Consider the following 20,267-nt stretch of genomic DNA (forward strand, 5'->3'; position numbering starts at 1 on the left):
CTGCAAAGGCAAATAAGGCTTAGTCTGCTGAATTAGTTTCCCCAACACCATTTACCAACCCTAGAACTTTGGACATTTATGAAACTGCTGTCTGTTAAAGCAGATGTTATGGTCACAGAACATCAAGTTAAAGAAAAGGATAGCTGCTTTAAAATGCAAGGGGGGGGGGTGTAGCAGAATGTAGAGCTGAGCAGTAATCTGAGATGGAATGGCATTACTGCCTATCTTTGAATATATGATGGATATCAGTAACAACAAAATCACTGAACTCTCTCATGTGTGTAAATACATGGAATAGAAATGCTTCCACTTATTTGTTTCTTGCCAAAGAAGTTTCCTTTGAGTATTTTTTATTGATTATTGTTAAAGGGACATTTTTGGTTGCCATGACATGAATCTTAAATGTATTTATTTCTTAACACGGTAAATGGACTAGTCTAATGATCCTTTTTAGGCATGACTCAAACTCAATTGAGTTGAACAAATATAAAATTGTGTATATACAAGTACAGAAATATATCAATGAGCAATAAAGATTAATATAAAACAATGACTAGAAATGCTGCATTATTTCCAGATGTTAAGGTTTCATAGAGGATTCCAATGGTGCAGTCTTTACAGTACAGAAGTAATCATAGCTGTATTTACACTGATCACAGACGTTATACAAGCTACCCTCGTGGAGTACATGAAATACAGATGCAAATAGAGTTTAACATAGTATATACAAGAGAGTTCACATACCTATAAGATTTTGTGTCATTCGCCAAAGTTAGATTTTCTCTAGTTATTGGGAAGTAAGGCTTTATGTGTAAGAGATGGATTGACCCAAATCCTTGAAACATTTGATTTTATTTTCAGTGATAAGATATTATTTTACATTTTTCCCTTCTAGAATTAGCAAGATTGTAGCTTTCTAGTTTTCTTAGGAAGATGGTTCCAGCAGACAGTTGCCAAGATGCAAAATGCTTTCTGTCCAATTGCTAATTTGAAAGGAAATCTTTTTAAGGACAGAATTTCATCACAGGATCCCCTTAGGCTATAAGTAAAGATTTTCAATGTGAGCCTAGAAGAAAGAAGGGGACATTGACTTTGGATGGCTGATTTGAATTACAAGAAGACACACCTTTTCTAGAATATGCAGTGGCATGTCCTGGATTCTGACAGAGAAATACAATTACATAATATTTTTGCTGTAACTTAAATTATTGTAGGGCTTATGAAGGAATTTAAGGTAATGATATAAAGGACATATTTTAGCTCTGAAAGGAATATTTTTTGCAAGAGCTCTTATAACATTTGGGATAACAGTTTGTGTTTTAGTAGTAGAGTTTCAGGTGTGAATTGACTTTATTGACTGAGCACTGTATGGGGTTAAAAACATAAAGAGATGGGTCAGGGTGCAGGTTGTGGTATCTCTGTTGGATGATCTTTGTGATGGAAGCTTTTTTTTCTTTTTTTGCAGTTTCCTCAAACTGTTACATTATTTTACTGGCCCAACCCTTGTGCCCTGTTTGAGACGGGAGTACCAGTCACTTCATGCCTCCCCTAGACTTATTGCTGGGGCTGGTCACAGATTGAAGGCAATAGGGCTAGCATGTCTGGGCTTCCATCCAGGGGTGCTTTTACTCGGCCTACCCTGTTTCACCCCCCCCCGTTGTGGTAACATAGAATAGTCCCTGGGTAGGTGTGCAGTGTATGCTTGTGGCATTTCAGCTTATCTTCCAAAGCAGTTCAGCCAGGCCCACTATTTGCTGGCCACTCCTCCTCTGGTGATATCCCTGGCCTCTACCAAGGATCACCGTCAAAAGACACCCATGTACCACCGTCCTGCATTTTTCCATCAGTCATCCGAGATAGTAATCGAACCCAGGTCATTGGGTCATAGTCAGGGCTTTATCCCTGTATGCCAGTGGAGTGAAGTGAGATGGCATTTTCAAATCCAACAGTTATGGTGATTTTGACAGGATGTTGCAATTTTGCATGGGTTACAGATTTCATACAGGTGTTTCTTTTTTAAAGTATTAATACTGTAATGCTTTCATTTATCAAATTAAATATTATGGAGGAGGCAAACAGGAACAGAAATCAAACCAAAATTAGATAAAAACAGGCAGCAACTGAATGTGCCAAAAAACAAAAGAAATAATATAAGGTGAAGGATCAGATGAGAAGGCAAGAAATGGCGAAAATGCATAAATATAGTTGCAAGTATAGAAAACTTCTGGAAGAACCTCATGTTGATCTGGATCAAACGCAGCAATGATTAAGGAGAGGTGAATTCAAAGCAAGAGTTGAAAGGTTAATATTGGCGGCCCAAGATAGTGGGCTAAGTACACATTGGTTTACAAAGTCCATTGAACATGTGGGAAAAACAGACAAATGAGGGTTTGTAAAACAGAATTGGAAACAGTCTCACACCTCATTGCTGGTTGTGACATACTTATGGCAGAAGGACTGCATACTAAAAGGCATAGAGTGTTGCACTGGGGACTGTGCAAACATTATGGTATTGAATTGGCTGAACATCACTGGAAACATGAGCCACAAAGCATCATAGAAAATGATGGAGTCTACACCACATGGCATCATACATTACCAACAGTTCAAGAGATAGATGTTAGAAAACTATATATAGTGGTCCATGACAAGAAGACAAACATAGCTTTGATCATTGAAATTGCCACACCTAATGACTACAGTGTCTTGCATACAGAAAGTCACAAAGTCATAAAATATCAGGATTTGCAGGGAGAAACAAGAGCAATGTGGAAGAAAGATACCCAGACAGTTCCAATAGTAGTAGGAATCTGCAAGCTTATTTAGAAATGTTACTAATACATGTAACTCCATACGGATTGTAGAAGGAGTCATTACTGGGCACATTGCAGATGCTGGATAGAGCACTTCTGGCTGACATCAAAGATTGAAGCAATACTAATTCATGAACTTTACTCATACTTTGACTTAGGAATGGGGTCCATTCCTATCATGGTATTAGAAACCCAAAAGATATAGAGAAATTAAAAAAAAAATGGGGATCAGCCCTTACATCATTATTGGGTAGCCACCTGGTTCACCAACAGAACACATACTGTCAAAGCTGGTGACTCCACCTCTACCAGTAGACCCATCACCAGTGTTACACCACAAGGATCTGTGCTGGGCCCTTAATGTTTGGAATCTATTTCTTGAGGTCCAGTCTAAAGTAGATGGCCTTTGGCTTACCAAGTTTGCTGATGATTGCAAATTGGGTGAAATCATTAAGTCATCCAATGATGTAAATATATTACAGAAGGTGCTAATACAGACAAATTAGTGCCAAAGCCATGGTCTAAAACTAAAGGCAAAAAAGTGCATTATTATCCCCTTTGGCAAAGCAGAATTCCCTGCTAATTACAATATTGACAACACCCCCCTAAGTTCAAACCCAGTGGTGCAAGATCTGGGAATGCAGAGTTGATAGAAATCTGAACTTCAATCACCAAGTTTCCACAATGGTACGAAAAGCCTTCTTTGTTGTGCACCTCATAAGTAAGGGCATTACATCCAGGTCTCTACTGTACTTGACCCTTATCAGACCATTACTAGATTACATACTCCCTTTTGTGCGTACCTCACCAGACACCTCTAGCAGCTGGAAAGACCACAGAAGTTTCTCACCAAGAAAATACAGGGCCTCCAAACCATGACCTACATGGATAGACTGAAAGCACTGTAACTGTGCTCTGTATTTTATAGGCTGTTGAGAGGCAACTTGTGCCTGGCTTAGAGTGCAGTTTCTGACTCTACCCTGATGGAAATTCTACACATTCGCAAGTCAAATAGCACAAGAGTCACTTGCTCTAGGGATCTTAACCTAGCCTGTGACATAAACAGAACATGCTGGAGAGACAGAGAATGGCACGCCACTGGACTAAACTTTCAGTTCACATGAAGCAAAGCTCCTCACTGACCTTATTCAAGCACGATCTATACAAATGGATGGGAGACTGCAAATTCATCCTGGGTGTGGCACCCATGTCTCTTATGGACAGCGCTAGTCGGCAATAATCATGGATTCACTCTGTGAATTTTGTCTGTCTAACCAGAGAAAATTGGGGCAACTTGGGACTAACCTGGCTTGGCTTGTAAGGGCTCTAGGACTGCTAGCCTAGTAACCTCCTTTGAACCTATGAACCTATGACTGGAGCAACACACTGAAAGCTGATGTGGAGTGCTGAGGATAACTTATGGTGGAATAACATTAGAAATGGAGGCCTGCAGGGCTGCAGGGTATGGAAAAAAATCAATGTCTTTTTGGAGCTGTCTAGAAATATTGCAGGCCATACGGCAAATATGGAATTAATAGAGACACATAAAAGAAGGAGGTGAGAAGTCAAAACTGCCTTAAACATCTGTTCTGCAAATTGTGCAGCTGTTTGGTGAAAGCATGGCTGTTGAAGAAATAGTTTGACCTCAACATGACTGCAGGGCTAAAGGCACACTGTGGAGTACACTTCCAGATAGACACATTGAGGATGGCATCAATTCAATGAGAGAAAGAGTGGAGATGACATCAGTACAGTGAGACACAGTGCAGATGACATCAATACAGTGTGACAGTGTGAAGATGACATCAGTACAGTGAGATAGTGTTGAGATGGCATCAGTTATGCATGCTGACAAAGATAATTTACACTGCCATAATGGGAATAAAAATCCCTAGGGAGAAGGTAGCAGTTCAAAAAAGCAGCTGATAACAGTGTGAACACTGACAGCAGGACAGCCAAGTGACAAGTCACACAGTAACAACATGGAAAAAATAGTGGGAAAAGAAGGAAAGTGGCCAGGCCAGAGTGGAAGAAGAGTGCAGGCTGAGCAGACAGGTGAGCCAAAATTCAGTAAGAGAGAGACCTTCATGAGGAGGGAAGGTGGAGAGCAGCCACTACTGGGAATTACTTCCGTGTCACCGGGGATTACTTCCATGTCACCGGGGATTACTTCCGTGTCACTATTAGACAGAGGCTCAGTAAACTAAACTTTAAAAAGGGCACAGTATACTCAAATCAAGGGGTGGCGTAAGCCAAACACAATCGGGCTAGGCTTATAAATGCCCCAGGGCCGATAGCCTAGTATGAACCTATGAACCTATAAGTGCTCACTTCTTACAAGTAAGGAGGAAGGATCAAAGACAGGGGCTATCATTTTACTGCTAAAAGCCAGGCTGACAACAGATTGAAGAAAGACAGTTTGAAGTAAGGAAAGAAACTGAACAGAGGATCCAGGAGGGACTGAGCAAAGAATATGGAGAAAGCTTTATCTGTAGCATCTAAGTAATGTTTAATTTAAGGATGGAGGGCTGAGGGATCCTGCTTTTAACAGCTGTGTCACTATTTATTTCTAGTACATGGAGAGCAGGGACTATACCCCACTATTCAGGAAAAAGACAAATAAGTTTAGCACTAAAGTGGCACGAGACCTGATCTTAACAAATGTTAAGCACCCCCTTCTTAAGATGGTTTGATTCATCACACTGGACACTGTGTACATTTGAATGTGGTTGGATGACTTCACCATAGTGTATGTCTTTAACAGATAATGTAATTCCTTATTGCAGAATCACGTTAATCGGCTTTGGTGTTGTTGGACTATGTGGAGACAGCATTCATAGATACCACACATTTTGTTTTACTGCCCCTGTATCTCTTTGACCAACTTTCTTATGGGATATGGTCATTTTGAAGGATCAGAGCAGTAACAAACCTTGCGGAGGATAGGATCCACTTTGCTGCTCCAATTATTTTGTAATCCAGACCTAAAACTGATTGGGAATATAGACACATTGCTTTCAGAAATGGAGGTATGCCTGATTACTGCCAAGTTGAAGTACCAGACTGTCTGGATTGTACAACAGTTTATGCTCAGATTACGGCACTTTTCTGAACCCACAATAGTTCTTCTGATGACCCTGGTTCAGGAAGAAGGCTTGAATGCTTCCCTATGGAGAATATACAAATGAGGAAGTGTGCAAGCTTCCATGGGCAGAATCGTGGTATTTCCTGTTCCAAAAGAATGAATGGAATCATGACACCTAATCCAGTGCAAATATAAATGGATATCTGCTAAGTCAGACGAGCCCTGTTTGAAGCCACTCTCCCCCCATGAAGTCAGCAATGACAGCTCTCAAGGGAAGTCATAGGCACTGTATTTCTACACTGAAAATCACACTAAAATGTATAGTGGGGTAAAGTGATTGTGTTGCACATCTGGTGTTATATTGTAAGGTAGCAGAGTTTTTACATGGAAATCCACATCTGCCTCTCATGTAGACTATTTCTTGTCATTATAGGTTCATAGGTTCATAGGTTGGTACTAGGCTATTGGCTCTAGGGCCTATATAAGCCTAGCCAAAAAGGTAACCTGGCATTTGCCACCCAAGAAAATTATTTTTCTGTGCCCCTGTCAATCAGAGCCACAGAGGTGGTCCCCGGGGTGAATTTCCTATTTCCCATCCAATAATCAAGATTTTTCTTGAAGAGTGCTAATGAGGAGCTTTGTTTGATATAGATAGGTAGTTTATTCCAGAGTATGAGAAGTCTTTGGGACAGGAATCTATCCGTCTAGCATGTTCTGTTTATTGTGGTGACAAGGTTTAGGTCCCTAGAGCGTGTAGCTCGGAAGGATTGGGATTTCTTTAAGTGGAGCATGTCCAACAGCTCTGGGTTTGACAAAGCTTTGTATGTTAGGCAGAGCTTGCCTCTGAGTAGGCGATATGTGACGGAGTAAAGCTGGAGTTTTTTGAGACGGTCTGTGTAGGGCATGTGTTTGAGGCCGGTAATCCTCTTTGTGAGGTATTTCTGTGACCTTTCTAGTTGTTGTAGATGTCTTGTGAGGTACATACCAAAAGGGACATTGTGCTGTATAATGGGTCTAATGAGTGATGAGTAGAGGGGAACAATGACCTCTTTTTTCCTGGACGAAAAACCTTTTATGATGAGGTGTGCCACATAGAAGGATTTCCTGACTACTGTGGCGATGTGATTATAAAAGGAGATACTACTGCCCATCTGTGTCGCAAGGTCTCTTATCACACTTTCAGTGTTAAGTAGACTACCACCTATGTGGTAGCTCATGGGTACAGAGTTTTTACCAAAGGGGATGACAGTGCACTTTTTGGCATTGAGCTTGAGGCCATGGCTTTGACACCAGGCATATGTCTCAGGGAGGCCCTTTTGTAGGATGTCCACATCATTAGGAGTTTCAATTATGGCTCCTAGTTTGCAGTCATCTGTGAACTTCATTAGCTAAAGACCTTCTGTGTTAGCCTGTACTTTAGAAAAGTAGATACCAAACAGGAGAGGACCCAGGACTGAACCCTGTGGTACTCCACTTGTCACTGGTCTGAAGTCAGATTTGGAGTCTGCTACTTTCACATTGTGGGTTCTGTCAGTGAGTCAGTTAGCAACCCATCTTGTGACATAGGGATTTATACTTAGTTTATTGAGTTTATCTAAAATTCCAGAGTGGGGGATGGTGTCCAAAGCCTTGGTGAGATCTGGATAGGCTGTGTGAACCACCTTACCCTCATCTATGGCTTTGTTGACTGCTTCAAAGAAGTTTATCAGGTTTAGGAGGCATGATCTGCCTTTTACAAACCCCAAAATGGGTGTGGCCCAGAGTTTGGAGATTACCAATGTCTTTGTTTATAAGTTTCATGATGATATGTTCCATGGCCTTGCAGACCAGGCTTGTTAGGCTAATGGGGCGGTAGTTCCCAGGGTCCGTGGTGGCTCCCCTTTTGTGGAGTGGGATAACTGTCGCTGTGCACCATTCAGTGGGCACAAAGCCTGAGGTGAGGCTATGATTGAACAGGGTGCTTAGATGGGCTGCCAGTTCATTCTGTAGTTCATGTAGAATGCAGCCTGGGATGTTGTCAGGTCCCATGGATGCTGTGTTCTTGACTTTGGAGAGTGTGGTTTTTACCTGTGCAGCTGTGATTAAAGGAACTTTGTATTCTTCCGGTGTAGAGATGGGCCCTTTAGGGGTGAGAGGGTGGTAAAGTTAGCACTGAACCTATCTGCCAGGATGTTGGCAATATCAGTTGGTTCTGTATATTTAGTGCCATTGTGCTGTAACTCAGAGCAGATCTGAGTGTTGCCATTGAGATTTTTGACATAACTATAGAATGGCTGTCTTTAGAATCAGTAGCGACTTTGTTTTTGTAACTAGCTATGGAGGATTTTATGAGGGATCTCAGCTTCTTACTGAGGCTGACCAGTGAGTTCCTCCAATGATGGAATTTTACTCTTTTTTGCAATAGTTTCTTCTTCTGTTGTAGAGTGTGCTTATGGCAGAGGACCACCAGATTGGCTTCCTTTTTTTGGAATATAGCATCTTGGTTCTGTTAGGGATAGCACGATCAATGCACTCGTGTAAGTGCTTATAAAGTGCATTTGTGTAGGATTTTCAGCAGTTGTACCTCTACTGTCTGTCTGCATGGGTGTCGTGAAGTTTGCCACTTCTGTCTTAAGAAGCTTCATGAAGTTGGCTTTGGAAAAATTTTTTACGGTGGTTTCCCTAATGGAGGGTGGGGGCGGGATGTGGATGTGTAGGGTGATTAGCTTGTGGTCAGATCTGACCAACAAGGAATTGACCTCTGGTGTGGAACACCGGTCGACCATGCTGGTATTGACCAGGTCTAGGATATTGCTGCCCCTGGTGGGGGTGTGGATAAGTTGATCCAAGGGACTGGAATTTATGAATTCCAGAAAACGTTGAGCAAAAGCGTTGGTACATGAGTAGTTTTCCCAGTTAATGGTGGGGTAGTTGAAATTGCCCATTATTAGGGTGTTGGGTTGTACCTTAATATTTTCCAGTGTATCAAGAAATGAGGAGTGGGAATCCTGGTGTATGGTGGGGTATCTGTAGCAAGTTACAGTTTGGATTGCGGTCTTGCCCAGAGTTAGTTACACTTGGATAATCTTGGATACATTATGCTGAACAACTAGCATGGAGGTGTGGATATCCTTAATGAATATGGGCATGCCTCTGCCTTTAGTGTTTCGGTCCAGGTTAGGTGGCCGAAATATGTGGTATGAATTATAGCCTGGTAATGCAGGGGTGCTCTCTGTTGCCTTAAACCAGGTCTCTGTCACTGCATGTATCTGTCAATCTTTCAATTCTGTATGCAAGAAGAAATAATAGATTTTAAATTCATAGACCCCTTTTGACATAACCTTTCTTCTGTCTCTTGCCTGAAAGCAGTATACTTGTCAGGTGTTTGGTACCTGTTGAATACACTAATGTGAATCTCCACACTTCCTGTTTATTGGTTGCCATCCCCAGTATGGAACAAAGCTCCTGCCTGTATATAACTATATTTCCTGTACTGCCTTTCTTCACATACCTGCTGTTGAGGGTAACCCCTTCTTGTACTTCTGCGAATTCAGTACCTGTATGTTCACTCCCATTTTACACTGTTACTTTGCACATTAAAGATATGAGGTGATTCATTAGCATCCTGAGAAATCACATTGCATATTGTATGCACAGTGGGAAGTGTATGGGGCAGTGGCCATGTAGTATTATTGAATCTTCATTCATCTGTTTTACAGCAATTCATCCATCCATTTTGGTTCCCTGTCAGTGTAGTTCTGCTGGTCCCACCTCCCAGTCTAGCTTTATTTATCAGTGTTGGAGGGCTGTATACCTGTCAGTATACAGAATTTTGGAATTTTGATCTTGTTAGAGAAGGGGCTGGGAGAAGAGAGAGAGAGAGATTCTGTGCTTTGCTGTCTATTGCGTGCTTTAGATATTTTCACATTTATTGTTTAAATGCAGAACTATATGTGGAAGGGTGTACCAGAGTGTACAGGCCATAACTGAAATTTCATTAATATGAAACAATGATGCGGAACTTTATGCTTCAGGTAATGTAGGGAGGATGTGGTGATGCCTTGTACTGCCATAACCATTATGGGGTAGCACATATGAATACCCTGTGCTGCGCTTACAAAAAAGTACTTACTTGTAGGATCTTTTTCTGTCTGTGCATCTATCTATCTACCTATACACACACACACACACACACACACACACACATATATATATATATATATATATATATATATATATATATGCATGCACACACACACACACATGTGCATATATAAAATCCACATATGTGCTTTATTTATTTATTTGTTTTCCAGGGTAGAGCACTGATCTCTTAATTTAGTTGAGCAATGGAGGCTGAGGGAATCAAACCCTGGACTGCTAGACCACAGAAAAAAACAGCTTGATAACAACTCCTTAATCCTCTGTACCAACTGCCAGACGTGTTCACATGTATATATGTGTTTACATATGCATGTTTGTGTGTGTGTATATGTGTGTGTATTCGTGCACACAGAAAATGTCAGAGAAAATGCAGTAAAGGAAGAGACAAAGAGTTGTAACACTGTGGCAATGTACACTTTTCATAGTTTGGGAAGTTTTGTTTGAAAAACATATTACATGCTTTTGAGATTCATTTTACCTCTTTTCTTTTTTGCTTCATGTCAGATAATATATGTACAAATGGAACAGCCTTTTGGTATTGGCCAGAACACTTGCCACCGGAAAATTCCTGCTTCTTGGACAGAAATTTCTTGTGTCGGTTCCGATGCCTCCTGGACATGTCTTCTGGATTTCTGGTAAATATAGCTGTAAAGCTAAAGACAAAGTGTGTTTGTAATAGTAATGATGATGGTAGTGTTTCCATATATTATCTGCATTCTGGGAGGGGCTAAGTGATATCCAATAGGAAGCTTTGTAGAATGTCAGTCATTACTGTCCTGGATATTACAAAACTTCTTGGAAACATGCACACCCCACCCCATACAGTAAACCTGTAAACAGAAAATGGGGCAACTCACTGTCTAGAAACAGATGTAATTTGTATCACAGACGCCAACTTAGATTTTCAGTTTCTTTATTAGACTTTGTGGCTGAGATGGTTAGAACCAATTTCTTTTATAATGGTTTGCAGAATCAGATTTTTTTTTAATTATGTGCCATACATTCAGGTAGCAGTCAGGGATTTACTGTGCTCTATTCCCTATTTCCCATGCAGCACTCTAACAAGTGAACTGCTCACTGGGCTGGGTTCCTGCATGGTCATCCCCAGCTAAAGCACTTGCTGCTTTTGCAGCCCCACGACAAGTGAATTGCTGGCTGTGCTGAGCCCCATGCATACATGCTTGCTTTCATGTATGTTGGGCTCCATGTATACATGCTTTCTTTCATGCATGTTCATCCACAGCTCCAGTATATACTGCAGTTCCTGCATTAAAGACACACCCAGCCTCTGCTGGGTATCAACATTACTGTGGACTTGGTTACCTCTCTTGTCCCTCCATCTGTCATGGACAAAGCAGTGTCAGTCAATCACTTCCACCCCTTCTGTCTGGCTCATCCAGCTCAAAGGTCACTACTCGATTTCAGGTTATCTCACAAGGTTTTCTTTCTCTCTCTCATTGACCTTGTACCACCAAAGCAGAAATTTAATACAAATAAGAGGTGTCACATTACTGTTTGTCTGAGAAGAGATATAGTAATATCAGTTTATGTAATAATTTAACTACTTAAGAGGACCAGTCCTTCTCTACTTTTTCAGTTAAAATTCACAAATTCTGACTTCCAAGATGGCTGCACACTGATCAACAGCATAATTTCAACTCTCCCAGTGTAAAAAAAAAACACTGGAGAGATAAGGGCCAGTAACTCTACCAGATAAACCAAATGTGCTTAGAACTGATTAAAATCAACAAAACATTGAAAGAGTATATCAACTTAAAACACAAAAGGCTGGAAAAAATGGAAGAAGCTTTAAAGAGCTATTCAAAAGCTCTGATAAAACTGCAAAAGTCAGAGGTTGAAATGAAGGAAAGGCTGTCTGAGTATGAGGCTGCTGAAAAAGAGATATTTTAAGAAGTGGTAGAGTACACAGGACAAATGAGATTTTCTGCTGTATCAGAGAAACTGGAAGGAACAGCTATATTGATTTTATGAAAGATGGGACCCAGGAAGTCTACAAAGAGACCAATTACAAGCAGAGTCTATCAGAGATTGGTACTGGGACCACTCCTTTTTGGTATTTACTTCTCTGATGTCAAGGCCAATGCCAATGGCCTCAGGCTAACTAAATTTGCAGATGATTGTAAATTAGGAGCTGCCATTGAATCTTACACTGACACAAATGTTCTCTAGGAAATGCTGACACAGACAAATAACTACTGTCAGAGCCATGGACTAAAACTAAATGCCAAGAAATGTGTAATAGCATCCTCCGGGAAGTCATCCATTACTGGTAACTATCATATTGACAACACATTCCTAAGAATTGACCCAGTAGTCAGGGACTTAGTGAAACACAAGGTAATCTAGCCTTTGACCATCACACATCTACAGTAGTGAGGAAATCATTCTGTGTTGTGCCACTTATAAACAAAGGTATGGCATCTAGGTCCAAGGAGGTCATTGTTCTACTGTATTCAGCATTCATTAGACCCATCATTGAATACAGTGCTTCCTTTTGGAATGTGCCTAACCAGGCATATCCAACAACTGGAATGCCCACAGAGGTTCCTCACTAAAAGAATACAGTCCGTAAGTAACATGTCCTATGGAGACCACCTCAAGGCCCTATCGCTGTATTCTGTCTCCTACAGGCTGTTGAGGGAAGATCTATGCCTGGCATAAAAGGCATTGTCAGGCCCCACCCGCATGTGTAGGGGGTGCAGTGTTTGGCTGGTACCTCAGAATGTTTTCAGATTCACTTATATTATATTCACAGCTAGGATGCATGCTAGCATTCCCTGCCATAGACTTCTCGCAGTAAGCAAAGGTCTGTGGGCATGCTGTGTGAAGTAAGTGTTACCTGGCTGGCCTGTTCCACTTTACCTAAGCAAAGATAATACATGTTTCTTTCAAGGAAAGCATATATATTACCTTTGTTTATGCAACGTCTTTGCAAAAAAAAAAAATAAATAAATAAATAAGATCCCTTTCCTTTAACATAGGGAATGCTCAGAGTAGCAGCATCCCCCCATGCTATGTCACTGTTACTATTTTACAATGTTTGCGTTTTCAGAGAGATTGTTATTGCTGTGCACATGGTAATATTACTTTACATTACAGATATTATACAAACTTTATATTTTGTAACTGGCTGGATTGTTGTGTGTTGTTAAAAAACACTACTGCACTGTGCGTATTGAATATTTATAAAGCACTGAATATTCATAATGTCTGAATTCCTCTCTTCAGTAGGTGGCAATGCTGGGTATGCATGGGAGGCACTTGGGCATGGTTTGCTACTGTGCATTCAGAGATGGCTTTTCTTTAAAAAAAAAAAGCCCACCCACCCATTGAAACTACCATGCATTGCTGCAACATGTACATAAAAATACAAATATATGTATTGGAGATATATTTTTAGAAACACACAAGCACATTTTGTATGTATGTATGTATATATATATATATATATATATATATATATATATATATATATATATATATATATATATATATATATATATATATATATATATATATATATATATATAATATGGGTCTACTTTAGAACACCGACACGCCAGTTCGCCGACACACAAACCACCGACACCAAATAACCGACAACACACAATACCGACAACGCAAAACACCGAACACCATTACACCGACACACTAAACGTAAACAACACATTACACTACATTACATATCCACTAGCCCTAACCCAAACCCTAACCCTAAGGTCCGACACTACCGCACACTTCCCTACCTGCACCCTAACCCTAACTCACTTAACCCACCCCTAACCCTAAGGTCCGACACTACCGCACACTTACCCTACCTGCACCCTAACCCTAACTCACTTAACCCACCCCTAACCCTAAGGTCCGACACTACCGCACACTTACCCTACCTGCACCCTAACCCTCACTTAACCCACCCCTAACCCTAAGGTCCGACAGTACCAGACACGTACCCTACCTGCACCCTATTCCTAACTTACTTAACCCACCCTAAAACATAAACCCGTCACTAACACACACTTACATTACCCAAACCCTAACTCCGACACTACCGCACACTCACCTTTCACACACACTAACCCTAAATCCCTCACTATTGCACACTTACCTGTCCACTCCCTAATCCAAAATCCCTCACTATCGCATAAATACCAAGTCGCGCTTACACGTTCCCCTTGTCGGTCTTCCAGCTGTCGGGATTTCAACATGTCGGTCAACTGCGTTGTCGGTCCTTTCTCGTTCCTCTTCCGCGTGTCAGCGAACTGACGTTTCGGTAATTTGAAGAGGACCCATATAATATATATGTGTGTGTGTGTGTGTGTATGCTTATATATATATATATGTGTGTGTATATATATATATATATATATATATATATATATATATATATATATATTTATGTGTATAGGCAAACATTCAAATATACATTTTGTAATTTGTATTTGTATTTCTTAAGTATGCCAATTATATGTATGCAGATATAAAATGAATGTATATCTTTATAGATATGTTTATCTATGTTTCAATCCACTGTAGTGTACCCCCATAAAAACATGCACAGTCTCACATTTGCAAGGAGCTTTGCACAAGCAGAAGCATGACAAAGATGGTCAAACAATGAAGTCACAGTAGGGACACTAGAGAGGGGTATAATGTGCTGCTAGTTCAAAATGGTGCAAAGGTACAAATGGTATTCAGACATAGGTTCATAGGTAGGTACTAGGCTATTGGCCCTTGGGCCTATATATAAGCCTAGCCAAAAAAAGTTCCCTGGCTTTCACCTCCCAAGAAAATTATTTTCCTGTGCCCCTATCGAGCAGAGCCACAGAACTGATCCTCGGGGTGAATTTCCTATTTCCCATCCAATTGTCAAGATTTTTCTTAGAGGGCTAATGAGGAGCTTTGTTTGACATGAATGGGCAGTTTTCTCCAGAGCATGGGAAGTGTCTGGGACAAGAATCTATCCCTCCAGCATGTTCTGGTTTTTGTGGTGACAAGGTTTAGATCCCTGGAGCGTGTGGCTCATAGAGATTGGGGTTTCTTTAAGTGTAGCATGTCCAACAGATCTGGGTTTGACATGGCTGTGTATGTTAGGCAGAGGTCACCTCTGAGTAGGTGATATGTGATGGAGTAGAGCTGGAGTTTTTTGAGATGATTTGTGTATGGCTTCTGTTTGAGGCTGGTAATCCTCTTGGTGAGGTATTTCTGTGGCCTTTCTAATTGTTGTAGATGTCTTGTGAGATACATGCCAAACGGGGCATTGTACTTTATAATGGTTCTGATGAGGGATGAGTAGAGAGGAACAATGACCTCTTTTTTTCTGGAGGAGAACCCTTTTGTGATGAGGTGAGCCATGCAGAAGGATTTCCTGATTACTGTGGCAATGTAATTATCAAAGGAGAGACTACTATCAACCTGTGTCCCAAGGTCTCTTAGCACACTTTCGGTGTTTAGTAGGCTACCGCCTATGTGGTAATTCATAGGTACAGTGTTTTTCCCAAAGGGGATGTCAATGCACTTCTTGGCATTGAGCTTAAGGTCATGACTTTGACACCAAGCATCAGTCTCAGTGAGGCCCCTTTGTAGAATGTCCACATCCTTTGGCGATTCTATTATGGCTCATAGTTTGCAGTCGTCAGCCAAAGACCTGCTGTATTAGCTTGGACTTCTGAGAAGTAGATGCCAAACAGGAGAGGACCCAGGACAGAACCCTGTGGTACTCCACTTCTCACTGGTCTGAAGTCGGATTTGGAATCGGCTACTTTCACTGTGTGGATTCAGTCAGTGAGCCAGTTGGCCACCCATCTTGTGACATAGCGATTTATGCCCAGTCTAATGAGTTTATCTATAATTCCAGAGTGGGGGATGGTGTTGAAAGCCTTGGCAAGGTCAAGATAGGCTGTGTGCACCAGCTTACCCTCATCCACGGCTCTGGTGATTGCTTCAAAGAAGTCAATCAGGTTTAGGAGACATGATCTATCTTTTACAAACCCAAACTGAGTGGGGTCCAGAGTTTGGAGGTTACCTATGTCTTTGTTTATAAACTCCAAGTTGATAAGTTCCATGGCCTCGCAGACCAAGCTCATCAGGCTAATGGGGCAGTAGTTCCTGGGGTCAGTGGTGGCAGCACCCTTTGTGGAGTGGGATAACCATCGCTGTGCACCATTCAGTAGGCACAAAGCCTGAAATGAGTTTATGATTGAACATGGTACTTAGGTGGGGTGCCAATTTGTTCTGTAGTTTGTGCAGAACACAGCCTGGGATGTTGTCAGGTCCCATGGATGCTGTGTTTCTGGCTTTGGAGAGTACGGCCTTTACTTGTGCTTCCGTGATTACAGGGGTTTTGCATTCTTCTGGTATAGAGCTGGGCCCTTTGGGGGGTTTGGGGGGGGTAAAGTTTGCACTGAACCTATCTTCCAGGATGTTGGCAATATCAGTTGGTTGTGTATATCTAGTGCCATTGTGCTGTAGCTCAGAGCAGATCTGAGTGTTGCCATTGAGATTCTTGACATAGCTGTAGAATGCTTTGTGGTTGTCTTTGGAATCAGTGGCAATTTTATTTTTGTAACTAGCCTTGGAGGATTTTATGAGGGATCTCAGCTTCTTACTGAGGCTGACCAGGGAGTTCCTGCAATCAGAGGATTTTACTCTTTTTTTTGCAACAGCTTCTTCCTTCTGTTGTACAGTTTATTTATGGCAGGGGACCACCGGATTGGCTTCCTTTTTTTTGGAGGATAGCGTCTTTGTTCTTTTGGGGATGGTACGATCCATGCACTCATGTATATGCTTATACAGTGCATTTGTAAAGGATTCGGCAGTTGCATTTTCTGTCTGTATGGGTAGCGTGAAATTTGCCACTTCTGTCTTAAGAAGCATGAAGTTGGCTTTGGAGAAGTTTTTTACAGTGGTTTCCTTAATGGGGGTGGGGGGTTGGGGCTGGGAAATGGATATCCAGGGGGATTAGCTTGTGGTCGGATCTGACCAGCGAGGAGTTGACCACTGGAGTGGAACATTGGTTGTCCATATTGGTAATGACGGGGTCCAGGATATTGCTGCCCCTGGTGGGGTATGGACAAGCCGATCCAGGGCATTGGAATGTATAAATTCCAGAAAACATTGAGCAAATGAGTTAGTACATGAGTAATTTTCCCAGTTGATGGTGGGGTAGTTGAAATCACCCATTATTAGGGTATTGGACTGTACCTTAATATTATCCAGTATATCAAGAATATATGTTTTATGTACATGTGTAAAACATACAGCACAACACAATGCATGTTAAACAAGTTTACAATTACACCTGGTTCAGTGTGGGAGGGACATAGTGTGCTGCTTGTGCAAAACTGTGTGAGGAAAAAATTGATGAAGCACACTTGTGAACTCTGCCTTTCCCAAGGTCTTTAAAAGGCTATCTAAATGTCCTGCATCCATGAGGGTACCAAAATCTCACAAAGAAAACAGAAAATAAATATTATTGCTGCCTTTTCTGTGATAAAAGATTCAGGCACAGATTAAAGGTAGAGAATATAAAGACAACTAATGGCAGCTACAGGACTCTTGACAATAAGGCATAAACACTGATTTTCATAGCTTGGAATGTATAGACATCAAAAGATGAGAGAAACAAGAGTTTGACCTGATCATACCTTTGCTCAAACGTTTGCGCCAACCCTTCCAAAATTGGAAACAAGACAGAAATTATTTACTGTATGTCTCTCTGTCCTTTCTTCTCAGAAAAAGAATATTCTTTCTCTCAGTCTTGTCTTTGAATGTAAGTTGATTAATATTAATTAGTAACAGTGTAACACAACATTGTTTCTTTCTCTTTTGAATGAAAAAGATTTCACAAGCCCAAAGAGCAATTATTGTACTTCCTGATCCCCTCCTGATCATTTTAATTGATTTTGTACTCTTAATCCGTGTTTAAATGTTTTAAGGACAACTGCTCGAGTTCCTTCTACTTTTGGAAATAAAGAAAGGAACTAGATGACTGAGGGACATTTTAAGCCTAGCCATTTTTCCTTTTTCGTTCTCTGATTAACCTATCCCCTTTGGTTAGAGATTGGGCTTACCCATCCCATGGTCAGAAATAATTATATATTACCCCTCATGAGAATAAATGCAATCATAAAATAAATAATTGAGGAGACCCAATTTGGAGCTGCCTCTTAATGTGTTTAATTCATACTGTCTAAATAGCACCCCCTCCCACATTAAAAAGTATCTCACCTGAAGTAGCTGCAATTCAGGACTGGATTGTGATCTGGAAAATCTGATTCTTAAAGGGTTTCTAAATACATGCCAAAATAATACAATTGCAGAATGGCAGTTTGAAGTTGTCTTTGGTCTGTCCATCTCATCTGCATACTGCTAACAATGGCAAGGTCTGCTTGAGCTGGAGGGACTAAAGAAAACACAGACTGAACTGGAGGGAGTGTAATTAAAGTAATGCTTAAAAATAAAAGAATTAAACACCCCTGCCCAATATTAATGTTGAGAGACATGGATTGGAAGGTAATTCTTCCTTTTGTGAGTTGGGGGTACAGGATCAGTCACAAGAAGAATGATGCTAGCCACTGGCAGGGTAAGGGAGACGGGTGTGTGCAAACAAAAACAGGAGTGACTGCAATTCACTGTTTGTAGGAAAAATGAGAGAGGCACACACCACTTGAAAAATACCCAAATCCACCATTTCCATGGCCTGAAGTTTCACCGATAACTAGTGAACAAACAACTTGTACTTTGAGCTAAACACAAGGTCTTACCTATAAGGCCCAAGTTGCTACAGTTATTTAACAGCTTGTATATTGTTTTTGAATAGTGACAGCAGCATCCACCACTATGGGGCTCCACCCCTCTCTCATTTTCTTTTGTTTTTGAATGTTATAACACCTTCCTTCTAAACAGCCTTTATATTTAAACTGCTCAGCAAATGTCCCTTTAACTTTTTTATAGAGTTAGCCATCAACTGTCCACCCTGAGCCACTTGCACTAGCCAGATAGTCATGGACTGCACCAACATCTAGCCCTGCAAAATTTATTGACTTGTGTAAGGGGGAATTGCTTGTTCATTCTATGTCCCTAATTCTGCTCTGATCAAAATGGTTCCAAGTCTAATGCCTCTCCTCTGCTTGGCCAGTACTTAGTGGTCAGCTTTTTGACTTTTTTTCAGAACTAGAATCAAAAATAGCCTCCATGTCCCCTAACCCCCTTCATTCTCTAATAAATGAGCTACACATTCCACTCTTGCTGGCAGCCTGCATTTTCTTGCTTGCTCTTTCCGGCTATTGCTTTTGTGAACCTACCTGTTTGCCTGTTTAGGCAGTTCTATGCTACTTTGCTTTTTCCCCTTTTCAATACTGTGAAGTATCACTGATAACTACTTGATGTATTACTATTATGTCTTTTTACGCTTATTGTTTTTAGTATACTTTTAATAGTACACAGTCTAAGATATACTTTTGCATTTACGCTAGTAAGCACCCTTAGATACTTGCGTGGGAAGTCCAGCAGTGCCAATTTAATTGATTTTTGTTTGTTTGTTGATTGTTTTGGCACTAAAAGGCTGGAACCCATGCTGTTTGCTCTTGCCTAGCTCTGGCTCACTTCTCTCCCATGCACCCCCCACTACAACTACAGTTATATTTCCCTAAGCCTATGTACTCCACACCTACAACTGCCTGTACATATTACAACCACGCTAATTGTTCCTCCCTCTTATACATAGCTAAATTACATCACTTCACATTTCTTTTCATCCTTCCTTTCTCATTCTACTCCCCCTACTATTCTACCCACCCACCTCAATTTAAACAGCAATACCTTCATTTATTGTACTAATCACCACTTATTACATTCTTCAGATTTACTTTTTCTGTACATTATGCTGTTCTTTCACTTGCTATCTGTTCTTGACACATCTTATCACACTTCACTGTTACCCAACATTACTGTCACCTGTAGAACACTACACCATATTTCTAAATCATCCTCCTCTCACCCTGCTATAACACCCATCCTATACTCTATCACATTGTATAACATCTTTAATTACAAATACACAAAAGTCGAGCCTACACTACACAGAGATTTGTTTGACATTTGATTAGTACAAATAATAATAATACTATTGTAATAATAATATAATATTATTACAGATAATTTAAAGGTGAAAACTAAATATAAAAGATATTTTTTCTACATGC

General features: G+C 40.7%; 1 protein-coding gene across 1 annotated transcript in view; it reads left to right on the forward strand.

The window, feature by feature from the left end:
* Positions 1-20,267, forward strand: part of LOC122809729 (aryl hydrocarbon receptor-like) — a 639,036-nt gene that overhangs the window by 471,447 nt on the left and 147,322 nt on the right. Inside the window, exon 7 of the mRNA XM_044081435.1 lies at positions 10,546-10,676. Coding sequence (XP_043937370.1) covers positions 10,546-10,676 — 131 coding nt within the window. The remainder of the gene's footprint in view (positions 1-10,545; positions 10,677-20,267) is intronic.

Source organism: Protopterus annectens, chromosome 8.part0 (genome assembly GCF_019279795.1).
Source record: "Protopterus annectens isolate FY-2018-M chromosome 8.part0, PAN1.0, whole genome shotgun sequence".
NCBI classification, from domain to species: domain Eukaryota; kingdom Metazoa; phylum Chordata; order Ceratodontiformes; family Protopteridae; genus Protopterus; species Protopterus annectens.